Consider the following 16,527-nt stretch of genomic DNA (forward strand, 5'->3'; position numbering starts at 1 on the left):
ATCAGTTGTAATTGCTCCTCTTTCATTTCTGCTTTTGTTTATTTGCATCCTCTATCTTTTGTTCTTGATGAGCCTGGCTAAAGGCTTGTCGATTTTGTTTATCTTATCAAAGAACCAGCTCCTACTTTGTTGATGTTTTGAATTGTTTGTTTGGCCTCTATGTCATTTAATTCTACTCTTTTCTTGATGAGTTCCTTCCTTCTACTTGCTCTGGACTTTGTTTGTTGTTATTATTCTAGTTCTTGAAGCTGTAGGGTTAGATTTTTTATTTGTGATTCTTCTATGCCTTTTACATATGCTTGTATCTATGAACTTTCCTCTCAGGACTGCTTTTGCTTTGTCCTATAGGTTTTGGGCTGTTCTGTGTTCATTATTTTTTGTTTCCAGAAACTTCTTGATTTCTTCCTTGATGTCATTGCTAACCCATTTATTATTTAATACCATGTTATTCATTGTCCATGAGTTTGAATGTCTTTGAGTGTTTTCCTTGAGGCTGATTTCTAGTTTCAAGGCATTGTGATCTGAGAAGATGCTTGATATAATTTCAGTTTTTTTTTAATTTGTTGTGGCTTGTTTTGTGTTCTACCATGTGGTCTGTCTTTGAAAATGTTCCATGTGCACTTGAAAAGAATGTGTATTTTGCTTCTTTGGGGTAAAAAGTTCTATATATATATCAGTTAAGTCCATATGGTTTAGTGTGTTGTTTAATGCATGTATATCCTTGGTGTTTCTTTGCTTCAAAGATCTGTCCATTGCTGACAATGGAGTGTTAAAGTTCCCTACTGTGAGTGTGTTGTTGTTGATATCCTTCTTTTATCTTCCAATATTATCCTTATATATTTGGGTGCTCCTATGTTGGGTGCATATAGGTTTACCAGGGTTATATCTTCTTGATGGATTGTTCCTTTAAGTATTATAAAATGTCCTTCTTTGTCTCTTTTTATGGTCTTTGTGTGAAATTTGTTTTGTCTGATGTAAGTATTGCTACCCCAGCTTTTTTTCATTTCCACTTGCTTGGAATACTTTTTTCCATCCCTTCACTTTCAGTTTTTGTAAATCTACCTTTTTGAGGTGTGTTTCTTGTAGACAGCATATATGTCGGTCATGTTTTCATATCCATTCTGCTACCCTTAATCTTTTTATTGGAGCTTTAAATCCATTTACACTTAAGGTTATTATTGACAGGTATTTATTCATTTGTCTTTGTACCCGTGCTCCTCTCCCTCTCTCTTTTTTCTTTTTTTTTACAGCATACCCATTAGCATCTCTTGCAATACTGGTTTGGTGGAGATGTATTCTTTTAGTCTTCCCTTGTCTGGGAAACTCCTTATTTCACCTTCAATTTTGAAAGAGAGCCTTGCTGGGTAGAGTAATCTTGGTTGTTTTTCATCATTTGAAATATTTTTTGCTATTTCCTTCTGACTATAGTGTTTCTGTAGAGAAATCCATTGATAGTCTTATTGGAGCTGCCTTGTATGTTATTTGCTGTTTTTCTCTTGCTGACTTTAGGATTCTCTCTTTGTCTTTGAATGTTACCATTTAAATTATGATGTGCCTTGGAGTGGGCCTTCTTGGGTTCATCTTCATTGGGACCTTCTGTGCTTCCTGGATTTGCATGACTTTTTTTCTCATCAAGTTAGGAAAATTTTCTGTCATTCCTTTTTCAATCAGGTTTTCTGTCCCATTCACCTCTTCTTCACCTTCTTTTATCCCTATGATATCGATATTGTTTCATTTCATGTTGTCCTGCAGTTCTGTTAAACCCTCTTCATTCTTTTTAAATCTTTTTTCATTTTGTTGTATTGTCTGGGAATTTTTTTCTACATTGCCCTCTAACTCACTGATCCGATCCTCTGCTTTGCTTAGCCTGCTTTTGATTGATTCTACTGTGTTCTTCAGTTCAAAAATTGTATTCATTTCTTTCTGGTTCTTTTTCTAAGTATATTTTATTGACTATGTTGTTACAGTAGTTACAGTATTTTTCCCTTTGCTCCCCTCTGCCCAATATCCCCCTTCCCTCCAACAATCCTACCCCCCCTTAGTTCATGTCCATAGATCTTGCATATAAGTTCTTTGCTTCACCATTTCCTACACTATTCTTAACTTCCCCCTGTCTATTTTGTACCAACCAATTATGCTTCTTAGTCCCTGCACCATTTTCCCATTTCTCTGCCTCCCCCCTCCCAGCTGATAACCCTCCAAATGATCCCCATACCTATGATTCTGTTCCTATTTTGGTTTGCTTAGGTGGATTTTGTTTTTATTTTTTAGATTCCGTTGTTGATAGTTGTGAGTTTGTTGTCATTTTATTGTTCCTAATTTTGATCTTTTTATTAAATAAGTCCCTCTGACATTTTATATAATAACAGCTTGGTGATGAAGAACTCCTTTAGCTTCACCTTGTCTGGGAAGCACTCCATCTGCCCTTCCATTCTATTCTTTGCTGGATAGAGTAATCTTGGTTGTAGGTTGCTTTTTATCACATTGAATACTGCTTGCCAGTCCCTTCCTGCCTGAAAAGTGTCTTTTGAGAAATCAGCTGATAGTCCTATAGGCACCGCTTTGTAGGCAACTACCTGCCTCTCTCTTGCTCCCCCTCCCCCCCAGGACTCTGTATTTATCTTTCACCTTTGGAATCTCAATCATGATGCATCCTGGTGTAGTCATCTCTGGGTCCAGCTCTCACAGGACCCTCCATGCTTCCCGGACCTGTATGTCCATCTCCTTTGCAAAATTTGGGAAGTTTTCCTCCTTTTTTCCAATTCTTGCTTCCTTATTCTGCACTGGTTGACTGTTCTTTTCTTTCTTTCTTATGTTCCAAATCATTGATTTGAACCCCATTTTTTTTCCCTTCACTGTTGGCTTTGTGTGGATTTTTCTTTGTTTCACTTAGCATAGCCTTCACTTCTTCTCTTATGCGTTTGCCATAATCAGGCATAACTGTCGAGCCTGTGAGCATCTTTATCACCAGTGTTTTGAATTCTATGTCTGTTAGGTCATTTATCTCCTCATTTGTTAGGCTGGCTATCTCCTCGTCACTTAGTTCCCCTTCTGGATCCTTGATCCATTTCCCCTTTTGGGTCATACTTCTCTGTCTCCTCATTCTGACAGGCTCCTGTGTTTGTTTGCCTCTGCATCCAAGGTAGCGCTGTTCCTCCTGTTATGTTGTAAGGGGCGGAGCCTTAGGGATTCATCAGTACAGGGCGACCTGTTTCACCACGTCGTGGTGCTGTATGTGGGGGAGGGGTCCGAGAGGCTACAATGCCACCTGCCCAGCACTCGCCCCTTTTCCGGGCACCTCTCCCACTTCTGCACCAGACTGGTGCCCCTCTACCTGCTGCTCTGGCCATCGTTCCCAGAGTGGGTGGGTCTGCGGATGTTCTAGGAGAGTGGAGACCCTTTAAACAAGCGGACTCTGTTGAGACTGGCAGTTTCTGCCTCCACCCCAACCCCCACTGGTCTACATAGTCAGAGGTAATGAGGCTTTATTTTCCCTGGTGCTGGGACCGTGGGCTTCAAGGTTTGATGTGCAACTGGGAATGCTGCCCCTTTTGGTGTGGTCCAGAGAATATTTTGATGGTTGCCAGATGGGAAGGGGTTTGGTGGAATGGTGAAAAAGGTGAAGAGATTAAGAAGTACAGTTAGTTGTTATAGAACAGTCATGGAGATATAAGGTACATAGAGAATATAGTCAATAATATTCTAATAACTATGTATAATATCAGATGGGTACAGGATTTATTGGGATAATCACTTAATAAGTTATATAATGTCTAATTACTGTGGTGTACATTTGAAACTAATATAATATTGTATGTCTACTGTAACTGAAAAAAATTTAAATTAAAAACAGTTTTCTCCTGCCTTATAATAGTAAGGTAAGCTTTTAGTATCTTTTGTAATGGAAGGAAATTAGTGAAGCTCTATATCCAGTTAAAAATCACAGTGTGTTTTTTTTAGGAAACAGTATTATTTTATAAAATGTAAAATGGGAATTTCCTTTGATCAAACAGTGTCAACTTATAAATTTTCCATTTTGTTGTAAATACAGGCAAAAAGATTGTTAATATTGTTAATATTAAGAATAATTAATCTCACATAGATGGAGAAATGTGAATTTAGTAAAATTATTGTAAAACAATCTTATTTAAGAAAATTAAAATAATCATTGATTAAAAATTTCCAAATACCAAATTGAATCTAGCAGCACATAAAAAAAAGAATACATTATGATCAAGTGAGGCTTTTTTCAGGAATGCAAGGATAATTTCATTTTAAAGAATCCAAGAACATCTATGAAAATAAATATGTGATCAGCTCTTAGTCTCCAGAAATCCAGTTGATAATTTTTTTTTTCAGTGAAAAGAAAAAGAACTGTTTAACAGTTAAATAGATTTAGATTATTTGTGGATTTCTGCTGTTGAGTCTTATGTTCTTTAAAATATCCACAAACACATAGTTCTGCCTTCCCCTACCAAACCAGGCCAGCCTTAGAAAAGTCAGAAACACCATTTCCCTACTTCCTAGGCACAGTTCATCTTTACCAGTAGCTGCCAATCACTCAAATATGATTGGGGAGGTCCTTTCTGTGCTGTGGTGCCCTCCAGCTCTCAATGCAGAACCACGTGAATTCTTAGCCTCCTTGTAAAGTGCCTTCTTCCTGCAAACCACGTGGATCTCCTCTCCTTCTCAAAACTGCATGACGAGAGCCTCTTAAAGCAGCCTGGAGAGCCCTCTCAAAACCACATGGAGAACTCAGCTTTCTTTTTTTTTTTTTTTTTTTTCAGATTTAATGTGTTTTATTGATTAAAATATTACATTTGTGCCAATTTCCCTTCCCTCTGCTCCCCTCCACCCGGTGGCCCCCCTCCCTCCAGTTGTCCCCCCCTTTTAGATTATGTCCATTAGTTGTGCATACAGTTCCTCCCAACCTCTCTCCGTCTATTCCATTCCCTCCTACCTTGATCCCCAATTCCTATATCATCTCCCTCCCTTTCCCCATTCCCCCTCCCTGTTGACCTCCCCCCAATATGCTTCCCGTACCCACAGTTCCTTTTCCACTCTCGTTGCCTATTTAGTTTGCCTTTGTTTCATCTCCCTAGCTTCTGTTTTTTTTTTAAACCAGTCCCTTTAACATCTCATATAACAGTGGTTTGGATCTAATGAACTCTTTCAGTTTTATTTTGTCCTGGAAACACTTTCTCTGTCCTTCTATTCTGAATGACAATTTCGCTGGGTAGAGTATTCGTGGTTGTAGGTTTTGGATTTTCATTACTTTGAATATTTCTTGCCAGTCCCTTCTTGCCTGCAGGGTCTCCCTTGAGAAGTCAGCTGATAGTCTAATTGGGACCCCTTTGTACATAATTCTTTTCTTCTCTCTTGCTGCTTTTAAGATTCTCTCTTTATCTTTAATTTTTGACATTTTGATTATAATGTGTCTTGGAGTGGTTCTCCCTGGGTCCAGTCTCTTGGGAACTCTCCTTGCTTCCTGGACCTGCAAGTCTATTCCCTTCCCCAAGTCTGGGAAGTTCTCCTTTATTATATTTTCACTCAATTTTTCAAGTTCTAGTTCATCTTCCTCATTCTCTGGCAAACCAATGATTCTTATGTTGGGCCTTTTATAGCTGTCCCAGAGGTTTCTGATCCTTTCATTGTTGCTTCCCATTTCCTCTCGCTGCATTGGTTGACTGCTTGTTCCTTCTCCATATTCCAGTTTGTTGAAATGAACTCTGGATTTTATTTCCTTTCCTTCTGTCTCGTATGCGGTTTTGTTCCTTTCGTTATGAAAGTTTTTCACTTCTTTCATATCTTTTTCCTGCTCTTTTGTGAATTCTGTAAGCCATCTGTTAACAATGGCCCAGAACTGAGCCTCTGACAGGTTTCTTATCTGTTCATCTGTCAGGTTCTCTATCTGCTGTCTGGTGAGTTGTATCACCGGGATTTCTATAGTTGTCTGCCTCATTTTGACAGATGCGTTTTGTTTTCTTGGGCTGGCTGTCGGGGGCAGTGCCTGTGTACGCGTCACAAATCAGCGACCGGCCGGCGCCTGCCTGTCTGCGACCTATTTCGCAGCCCTGTGGTGCTTTCTTTGAGGGCGGGGGTCCAAGATGGATTCACACAGTTATTCAGCTAGGAGACCGGGATCCGTCCTCCCGCCCCCCTGGGCCTCACTGTTCAAGGCGATGCGGCGGCCGCTCTCCCCAGCGCCGGAGTCGCGCACCGGCAGGGGCTTGGCCGCAGCCGGGATTCCTCGCCGGGTCGCGCACCGCCAGGGGCTTGACGGATCCGGGATTCCTCGCAGTCCACCATTGTCCAGGTGCGACCGCAAACAGCACTGCCCTCTTTAACTCTTACCTGCCCAAATGGCACCGCTGGTTTATAACTTCATATGTTGGACTTCCGTGTAGTTTTATTTTCTGGAATTTCTAGTTATCCTTTGTTTTGAAGTAGTTGTATTCCTCTCTAGTTGTAGAGGGAGACCTAGCGTGTCCGTCTAAGCCTCCATCTTGGCCGGAAGTCCGAGAACTCAGCTTTTTAAATCTGCATGGAGAAGGCCCCTTCACCAAGCCGAATGAAGGGGATGTGAGAGAGCGAGCGAGCGAGAGCAAGCGAGAGAGAGAGAGAGAGAGAGAGACCGAGACCCCAGTTGATAAAATTTAATAAACATTTTTGATACAAAGCATTCAGTGGCAATTGATGGATGCTTCCTTAATATAATGAGATCTGTACAGTCCTTAATTTATTTAATATTGAAACCATAGCCTTTCCCCCACTAAACCCAGGAAGAAGGCAAGGAGATGCATTATCTCTATTTTGTTTGATATTGTGTTGTATTTATTGGCCAATATGAGCAGAGAGATAAAATAATAGAGGTGCAAGAATTATAAAAAGAGAAAAACTATCTCTTTGATTGAAATGGATGCAGTATACTTGAAAAACATGAAAGACATAAAAAATAAAACAAATTCAAACAATAACATAATTTAGTAAGGTAGTAGTATACAAATTAACCTGAAAAATGAATATTTACAAACAATAATCTACTAGAAACTACAGTGGAAGAGAAGGTTTTATTTCAAACAGTAACAGCAGCAACAAAAGCTAAACTACTTAGGAATAAATTTGAAGGAAATGTACAAAATCTGTGTAGGAAAAATTAAACACTCTTGAAATATACAAAGACACAAAATAATATTTGAAAAAATCAAAAGAGATTTTTTTGGGGATGATAGAATGACTCAACATCATAAAGATGTCCATACTTTCTATATTAATGTATAAATTTAACTCAATTTACCTCCCCCAAGTGCAAAAAAGGTTAGGTTTTTTGGGAGTTAAGTAAGTGGTAGGAACCATATTTACAGTGGTATCTGGCCAGCAAGGAGTGGTTTGCGTGCTGTTGTTGACCCAGGGCTGGCCTGCCTGCCTTGTCCCCCACTTCTATTCCAGCATCTCACCTTGCTTGATTGCACCCCATGGGTATAGTTTGTGACAGTTTCCTTCAGAGCCAGGCTTTGATCTCACCTCCCAGAATCAGTTTCTGTTGAAGTTGGTCAGTTCTTTGGGTCCACAGTTATTACCCACACAGCATCCCAGGCTGATGACTCATTTCAACCCTGGCTGACCTCTGCATTTTGACCTTTTGGCTCCGTTGGGACCCAGACCCTGTAACCTATTTGCAATGGAGAACCTGAAACTTAATTGTGCATATGTTCACATAAACATACAAGCCACTATAGCATCATGAAAATATTTTCCAAAACTTTGTGCAGAGCAGTACTCACATTTATGTGCACATGGTATTTTGAAAATCAAATTTTATTTTGTTTCTTTAATTAGAATACTTTCTGTTATACTTAAGATACTGTTGACATAGCTCAATATCAGACTATGCACTCATTAAAAATATTTTCTTTGGAAAACAGAAAAGAACAGAGAACAATATAACAAATACCTATGTTCAGACCACCCAGAGTTAACAAATGTTAACATTTGTAATGATTGTTTTAAGTCTACAATTTTCATTTAAAAATTAAATAGTACTTTTTGGTATAGGCAAAGCTGGCCTCCTGAAAACAGTAAAGTTGGCCATTTCTCTCCTGCTGTCACCTTCCCTTTCTTGGCAGGTGACTGACCATGTGTTGGTGGCCCTTGGTTCTGCAGTGGGTCATGCTGTGCTTCTCCCAGAACTGTTGGGACTCTAGGTGGGACAGTGGAGCCTTCAACTATATTATAAATGAGTCCTGCTTATGAGTCACATAAAAGTTCCAAGCAGAAAAAGGAAATGGGGAAGGGATTAAGAAGCATAATTGGTAGGAACAAAATAGACAGGGGGATGTCTGGAATAGTATAGGAAAAGGAGAAGCCAAAGTACTTACATGCACGATCCACGGGCATGAACTAAGGGGAGGATTGCTGGAGGCAAAGGTAGTATGGGGTGGAGAGGGGCAAAGGAGGAAAAATTGGGGCCAAAAAAAAGTTCCAAGCAGAAAATGGAAAGTTTATTAGAACAAAGGAAACTTATCATAGCTTTTTTGCAAGGGGATATCCAGGCACTGGGCTTCAGAAAAGAAATGAATCTAGGAACTGAACAGCTGTTGGAATCCCAGCTTGCTCTTGCTTCTTTCTTCTTCATTCGTTGCTCTTATTCAGTTCGTATGTTGAAAAATAGCCTCCCACAACTTCTGTGTTTACATATGCCATATCCAGTCACATGAAGAGACAGACTTGCAGAACTTCTGTCACAATTACACATCTCTGAGGGAGGTCAGGTGTCTGCCTCTGGTTCAGCAAGCTCTGCTGAGTGTGACCAAGTCATGTACACAAACTATGATTCCAGGCCCTCACTTCTGTGGTCTTATGGGCTTAGGGGCTGCTGGCTATTCTCAAGAAGGAACCCCCTCTCCTGAACATGACTGTATATCTTCCAAGGGGCAACCAGGGTAGTTTGAGAAGCACACAACTGAAGTTTCAGCAAATGCTAGGAATGACTTTCTAGGATAAACATCTTAAACTTGGAAAACACAAGAGTATGACACTGATGAGGAGGAGAATAACGAAGACTACCCCTGAGGGCCAAAAATACAGGCATTTTGTGGGGGCCTGCTGTCATTAAAAGGGCTGTGGAACAGAATTCTTGTATGCACAAAAATTCCCATGTTTACGAATGGACTGTGCTCTGAAGTCGATGACGTTTTTGTACTCCTTCCATGAATGTTCAGACTCTGAAGTACCAGGGACCTAATGAGAAACCAGTGACAATATAACCCCAAATTCCTCCAAAGGACTTATAGTTTGATGTGAACCCTGGGTGTGTATTGTAAGAGACTGACCCATTTTTGAGCAATATGGCATAAAATGAACACTCACTTTTCAGTCTACATACACTCTCACTTCTAAAGGGCTGTGCTCGAGTTTTACCCTTGTAAGCAATTTCAAAGATTTTCTGGAATAAGCAGGATATATATATATATATATATATATATATATATATATATATATATATATACACACACACACACACATACATATATATGTATATATATGTGATTATATATATATGATTCAGAGAAGGAAAACTCTGACTCCAAAAAACCTCCGCTGCCTTGCGGCATACCTCTTCAGGGGAAAGGCTAAGGGAGTAAACCCCGACAGAAAATCCGGAGCCGGAGTCCCTAAGGCGGTTTGACGTTGTAGTCAACACCGGCAACTCCTGCGGCGCACCTGAAGCCAAGTTGTATTGACTCCGTCTTTCCCTTGGATCCTTCAGCTGCGAAGAGAGGGGGGGTCTGCTGCATGGGCAACAGCAGACCCTCCATATCACCCTGCCCAGGCTCTGTAGCTTCATCGCAAGATGTCGATTCAACACGGGAGGAGACAGATACCGTGTCACTCCCGAGTCGGACTGCACAGCCATTCTCGGCGGTGCAGATAGACTCTTAAGAAGCTACACCATCGTCTCTCGAGACGGACGGCTGCCGACGATATATATATGATTATATAAAATGAGGTCACATATATATTCTTATACCAGTTTGTACAAAACAGATGCTGTAATACTGTTTAACCATATAGACAGTGATCACTTATAATACCTTTTCTTGAAGAAAATATTTTTAAGCTCAGACTTGGGATGGTGAGCAGGCATCCTCCATGAAGGCTGTGTAGTGCAGTGAGTCTCACATACCATAGATAATTTGTGTCAGCTATCTTTATTTGCTAATGAAAAGCCACTCCTTCAGGCTCTGCTGCTCTCAGGGGCTGCAATTTTACTTTTTGAAGTCAGGGCTGCAACCTCATTCTGAGTTTTGGATTGACAGTCAAATGCATAGAAACTCAGCAGGCATATGATTTCATTTGTGTGGAATCTAAAAATCAAAATAAATAAGCAGAACAGAAACAGTTTAATAGACACAGAAAACATTCTAATGGTTACCAGACAGGTGTGATGTTGGAGGATGGGTGAAAAAGTACAAATTGGTAGTTACAGAATAGTCATGGGGATGTAAAGTACAGCAGACTTAATATAGTTAATAATATATGTATGGTGTCAGATGGATGTGAGATTTATCAGACTGATCACTTAGTATGTTATATAATATCTAATCACAGGGTTGTATACCTGAAACTAATATAATATTGTATGTCAACTATAATTAAAAAATAAAAAGTTATTTAAAATAAAGAAAAAAAAAGAAACTCAGTGGGCTTCATCCAAGATTGCTTAGCTTTCAGAATGACACCATAAGGTTGAGAACACTGTGTAAGGTGATCGCAGGTCGTTTGCTGACTCCCAGCACAGCCTGGGAATAGGGTGTGCATGTGGGCATGAGAGATGAGGCAGAGAGCATGCAGACAATGTGCATGGGTAGCCATTCACTTCGGGGTCCCCTCAGCTTTTGTCCTTGCTTATCTCAGCCTCCTCCCAGTAGGTGAGGGGTGCCCATTCTCAGTGCTGCTGTGTCTCCTCACCAAAGCCCTTTCTTTATTCATGACTGACAGTCTGGACTATGGGGCTGAGGTGCCTGGTCCATCCTCTATGGATTCTTATTGTTACACATTCACTGTATATAATTCCTCGACTTAGTGATAGTAGGAGAACTCAACCAAGTCAATGGTTAAATCTTCTTGTGTCTCTGTGTCTAAAGATAGGTCATAAATATCTGTTAATCCAGAATCAGGTCTTCCTCATGTTTGTATCTTAAGCACAGAGTCTGTCATATGATGCTTGACAGGTAATTGTTCAGTGAATATTCAGTTATGAGCTCTGAGTTGTATTTTATATTCAGATTGTTTATATGTCCAGTGTTTATAAGCAAATGATTGCCTACAGGCTATTTTCTATTGTAAGAGTAATTTGTATCAAAGGCTTTGGCCTTTGTGCTGATAAAAGCCACAATGGGTGTCACTTAAAGTCCTGAACTATTCTCTTTTTCTCTGTCTTTCAGATTATTTGAATATATTTTGCTCTATAAAGAAGGAGTGATGTTTCAGATTGAACAAGCCACCAAGCAGTGCTCCAAGATCACCCTGACAGACTCCTGGGACCCTCTTGACATTCCTCAGAACTCCACTTTTGAGGACCAGTACTCCATAGGGGGGCCCCAGGAGCAGATCACTGTTCAGGAGTGGTCTGATCGAAAGTCAGCTAGATCATGTAAGGGTTCAAAAAATATGAGAGGGTTACACCTCAGAAAGCATCATGGGAAAAATGTTTAAGTCTATTGAGGAAGGTAGTTGGTAGGGAAATTTATAAGCATAGTTGAATTGTTTAACTCCCATTGAAGTCCCCACATATATTTTACTAGTTGTGTAGAACCAAGATCTAAGTAAGCATCATATTTGAAACACCTCAGCCTTCTAGTACCACCTGTATCTTTCTGTCACATTAACTCTTATGGACTTAAACTTGATTCTGACATTTAATGATTCCCCTCACCCCCCTCCCTACACCAGTGACATGGAAAGAGTTTATCTAAGGCACACATTAGAATTGGGTTCCTCTTTTTCCTTCCCCGCATTACTTCCTAATGTCAGAGTGACCAAATTTACTGCCAGCATTTTTAGCAACTGCTTTTATACATAGATGTGAAGCTCTGTCTGCTCCATTGCCAATGCCTTATCCCAAGACTGTCAAAAACACTATGGGAAACAACATGACAGCTGGCAAAAAGACAACAACACAGCATTACCATATGAACCACCAGTTCCACTTCTGATCATATACTTAAAATAATTGAAAGCAAAGACTCAGATATTTGAACATATATGTTTACAGCAGAATTATTTATAATCATCAGAAAGTAGAAACAACCCAGGTGTCCATCAGCAGATGAATGGATAAACAAAATGTGGTATATTCATATAATGGAATATATTCAGCATTAGAAAAGAAGGAAACTCTGACATGTAATACAACATGGATGAACTTTGAGGACATGATGCTAAGTGAAATAAGCCAGTCACTAAAGGATAAATACTGTATAATTCCATTAATATGAAGTACCTAGTAGTCAAGTTCATAAAGACAGAAAGAAAATGGTAGCTACTAGGGGCTAGGGGGGTTAGCATTTAATGGGCACTGAGTTTCAACTGGGGAAGATGGAAAAGTTTTGGAGAGGGTAGTGGTGATAGTTACACAGCCATGTGAATGTACTTAATGCCAAAGAATTGTACTTAGAAATGGTTAAAATGTTAAACTTTATGTGTTGTTTACCATAATGAAATGTACAGGCAATTTGCCTTTTTTCTATATTAAAAATTCAACTTCCCTTCCTCTTACAGATGAAACCTGGATTGGCATTTATACAGTAAAGGATTGTTATCCTGTCCAGGAAACCTTCACCAAAAATTACAGTGTAGTAATGTCCACACGATTTTTCGACATACACCTGGGCATTGCAGACCCCTCGGTGTTTGTTCCCCCAAGCACATGCCAGAGCGCCCGGCTGGAGAGGATGAGTGAGGACTGTTCCTGGTAAGCCTGAGAATTCAGGAGTGACAGCACTGGGCAACAGACACCGGTGGCCTTAGCTCAAAATGGATTTGAGACGAGAGATGAGAATCTTTGGAGATACACATTGATTTTTTTGTTGTTGTTGTTTTTTGTATATACGCTGTTAATTACTCAATTTAGGTTTACAAGAGAGAATAGGATGGAGGCCCTGTGGTTAATATGAACTGGAGAGATGAACATGGGACTTTGTGTAGCCTATCTGGGTGCTGTGCTTTCTCCATGTGCAGGTGTCTATGAAGTGCAGAGGCTTACATGGGGCTGAGGATCAGCGGGAGCAGTTTGCCTGGGCAGAGAAGAATGTTTACTGACATTTCCAAGAACCATCAGATTTCTGGCACATGGTGATAATAAAAAGCAGAACAGTTTTGGTCCGTTTTGCTATTTTTAAGTTCTCTGCAGATAATGAACGTTTTTATTGCCTCCACCAGGGAGTTGATTGCTCCCCACTGACCCCACTCCATGCTCCCTAGGCTACTGAAAAATATGGTGCCTTAAAATCTCTTACAAACTTAAGAGTTTATGGCATGAGCCAATTGATATAAACATTTTGGAAGGAAATGAAAGGCTATAATACAAAGTAATTATTCCTCTAAAGGGACATTTTAAACAAGAGAGTTTGAAAATCTTAATGTCTGTCGTTGGATAAGCATGAGCCATGCATGTGTCCTTTTTTTCTGTGCAAGTGTATTGATGCTTGTGCTGAATCATCACATACTTTTCAAGAGACCTATAGAGACAGGTAATCTTCTGAAAATAGCACTGAACTTGGAGTTGGAGGACTATTGTCTCCAAAATCCAGGACTTGAATTTCCCTATACTTTATTGCCTTTGACTAACTAAATGCCCCACGCTTTCCCTCACCTTGGCCTTGCTGGGGCACAACCTCTTTGTCTACCTGATTTCTGCTCATCCTTTGTAGGTCAGCTCACACAAGACCTTCAGGGAACATCTCCCAAACCTGGATTGGGAGCACCTTGCAGCTTAAGCATGCTATTTTCACATTACTTATTTAGGCTGTGTGTTACTTTCCTGCTTACTGGACACTATCACACACTAGCTTGGTTAGAAGCTCCTTCAGTGTAGGAACTGTGTTTACTTTTAAATGCCCAGCACCAAGTAAGTGCCTGGCACATGTTCAGTGCCCTAAAAATTTGTAGAGTGGAGAATGCCAGCCTCTTTAGTTCTTAGTTTCCTCATCTGTTAATGGGGTTTGGTTTGCTGATTTCTACAGAGGCTCCCAGTAATAAAGTTAATTATTCCAGGTTATTCAATTATTGTGTTTCTTCTGCCCATATATCTATTATATATTCCTGGGAGAAATGTTTGACATCTATGTTGTGTTGACAACAATCTGTATTACTGTCTGTATTATTTCAATAAACAAATTTTATTGTATTTCAGTGTTCCTTAGTATATTTGCTTTTGTAATAAATATGTTATCTTTGTTATAAGGGGGTTAAAACTCTTTAATTAATTAAGTTCTTCATGTGATCTAAACCAAATTCATTATCCTCTCTCAAAACTTGCTCTTTTCTGCTTAAATTCCAGTTGCCTGGGTCAGAAGTGTTAGAGTCATTCTTGACCCATTTTTCTCCTTTAGTTCTCACAGACAATCAGTGTCCTGAGTCCTATCAAAATAGTTCTTAGAGCTGATGCCTCTTGTTCATCCCCTCAGCCATCATTCAGGTCCAGGATGTTAGCATCACTAGATTTGCAAGACTTTCACACCCTCTGTCCTTTATCCTGGTCTTTTCTTTTAGAAGCTGTCCTCTGCTCATTAAGTCAGTCATAAGCCAATACCAAACCCTGTTATCTTTTAGTGCCCATGCTGGTTCTTAGAGTTACAGAGCAGAGTGAAGCCCAGCTGAGGCATGCACGGATGGGGGCTTTCACAGTGACCTTCCTTCAAGGTAGGCCAGTCTGACAGAACCTTTAACAGGGTTTTCCCTACTTCTTATTTCTCCACCCACAGGATGACCCTGCTGCTCTCCAGAATGCACATCCCCCTTAGCTGTGGATCTTTGCTGTGCCCACCCCTATTCACACTTTCTCCTACTCAAAGGAGAAAGGAAAGGAACTCTTTTTGTTGTATTCAAGAACATATAAAGTGTACAGCCTTTTGTTTTTCAGTCAGCCTGTTTTAGTAGTTAAGCCATTTCACAGAAATGAATAAAAAGCCCCCCTTCTAGGAGGATTTTAATTCTGGTGGGACCTCAGTACACACCTGATGGTGCCCTGCTCCCATGGTTTTCCACTGTCTTGAAGTGAAGCGGACTCTCCTTAGTATGGTGTCAAGGCCATTTCCATCAGATTCCAGGTTCCTTTTTCAGCCTCAGCACTTGGCACTGCCCTTCTTTCCCAATTGCCACAGAGCCTGAGAAGTGAGGCCCATGTCATGCTTGGGTGGCAGGAAGGTTTCCTTAGTCACCAATCTTATGTAAAACTCTCTAGTGGCCACTGTCGTCAGAAATAGAAGCACTCTTAAATAGGGCAGAGGCTTACCCTATTAATAAAGTGGAGTATCCTGTGTCTCAACTGCAGCCATGGTATTCCTGACAATGGGCCTGATCTAGGAGTGGGTGCCACTTTGCAGGTACCCTGCCTTATGTGTCTCAGCTTTTATGTTACAAAAACTCACTTAAGTTCCACCTCTTCCAAGCAAGTTGCCAGGATCCATGCAGGTGCTGAAGTGTTAGCTATCCTTTGCCTTCAACTCTGCAGGCACAGTCCTTGGACAGAGCTATCCTTCCCTCTTTCCCACTGACCCATGGAGAGTCAAAGGGGCCTAGCCTTTCGGCCCTCAGTTGCTCTATTATCAGGGTGATTTCCTTAGACAAAACTTTGCTAATTGAGATAATGCTGCTTTTCTTAAAATTGTGTTCACATTTTAAAATTATTTAAATATTTTTAAAAGCCAAAAAGTTTGGTTCTCTAAGGAAATTTCATATGAAGTACACTTAATTTCTTACCAAGCTAAATAAATTCCATACCATCTGAAAACTCAACACTCACTTCTTGCTGGATTTTCTTTACAAAGTCTTCCTGTTCAATGTCCCCTCTGTTATTTTAAATCACTTTGTCTGTATACTCACCTGTAATTCATGAGGGTGTTTTCCAGTTTTTTAAGTTTGTAGCTCCTGTCTTTATCTGTGGAAAGCACCTCAAATGCAGGAATGGCGTCCTTGCCCTTCTTGTTGAGTTGAAATGACTTCAGTTGGAGGAGAGAATGATCCTCCTCAGCCAATTCTGTGAATAAATTTATGAGATTTAAAGGCCTTGGAAATAAACATCTCTTTAAAAGACAAATTTAACTTTATATATGGATCTTCTAGCATCAATAATGTTTCTTAAAAACTATGCTAGAATAATAGCTGAGATGTATTTTTATTTGTTTTAAAGCAGAATTTTTAGCTCAGTTACATGTGTATAAAAAATATTGGGCTTATAATTTGTTGTATATTTTATTCAGGGAGAGCAGTGCTTACTTTTATGATAGCTCAATTTTAAAATTT

General features: G+C 40.0%; 1 protein-coding gene across 2 annotated transcripts in view; it reads left to right on the plus strand.

Moving 5' to 3' along the window:
• EPDR1 (ependymin related 1) overlaps positions 1-14,410 on the plus strand; it is a 42,219-nt gene extending 27,809 nt beyond the window's left edge. The window contains exons 2-4 of one of the 2 annotated variants that reach the window (XM_090287369.1): positions 11,448-11,656; positions 12,784-12,976; positions 13,243-14,410. In XM_090287369.1, the coding sequence (XP_090143495.1) occupies positions 11,448-11,656; positions 12,784-12,976; positions 13,243-13,252 (412 nt within the window). In that variant the 3' untranslated portion in view covers positions 13,253-14,410. Of the gene's footprint in view, positions 1-11,447; positions 11,657-12,783; positions 13,083-13,242 lie in introns of those variants that run through there. The other variant, XM_090287368.1, reaches the window with a different exon arrangement.
• The last annotated feature ends 2,117 nt before the right edge of the window (positions 14,411-16,527 follow it).

The sequence above is a fragment of the Furipterus horrens genome, unplaced genomic scaffold, assembly GCF_987537825.1.
Source record: "Furipterus horrens unplaced genomic scaffold, mFurHor1.1.pri manual_scaffold_9, whole genome shotgun sequence".
NCBI classification, from domain to species: domain Eukaryota; kingdom Metazoa; phylum Chordata; class Mammalia; order Chiroptera; family Furipteridae; genus Furipterus; species Furipterus horrens.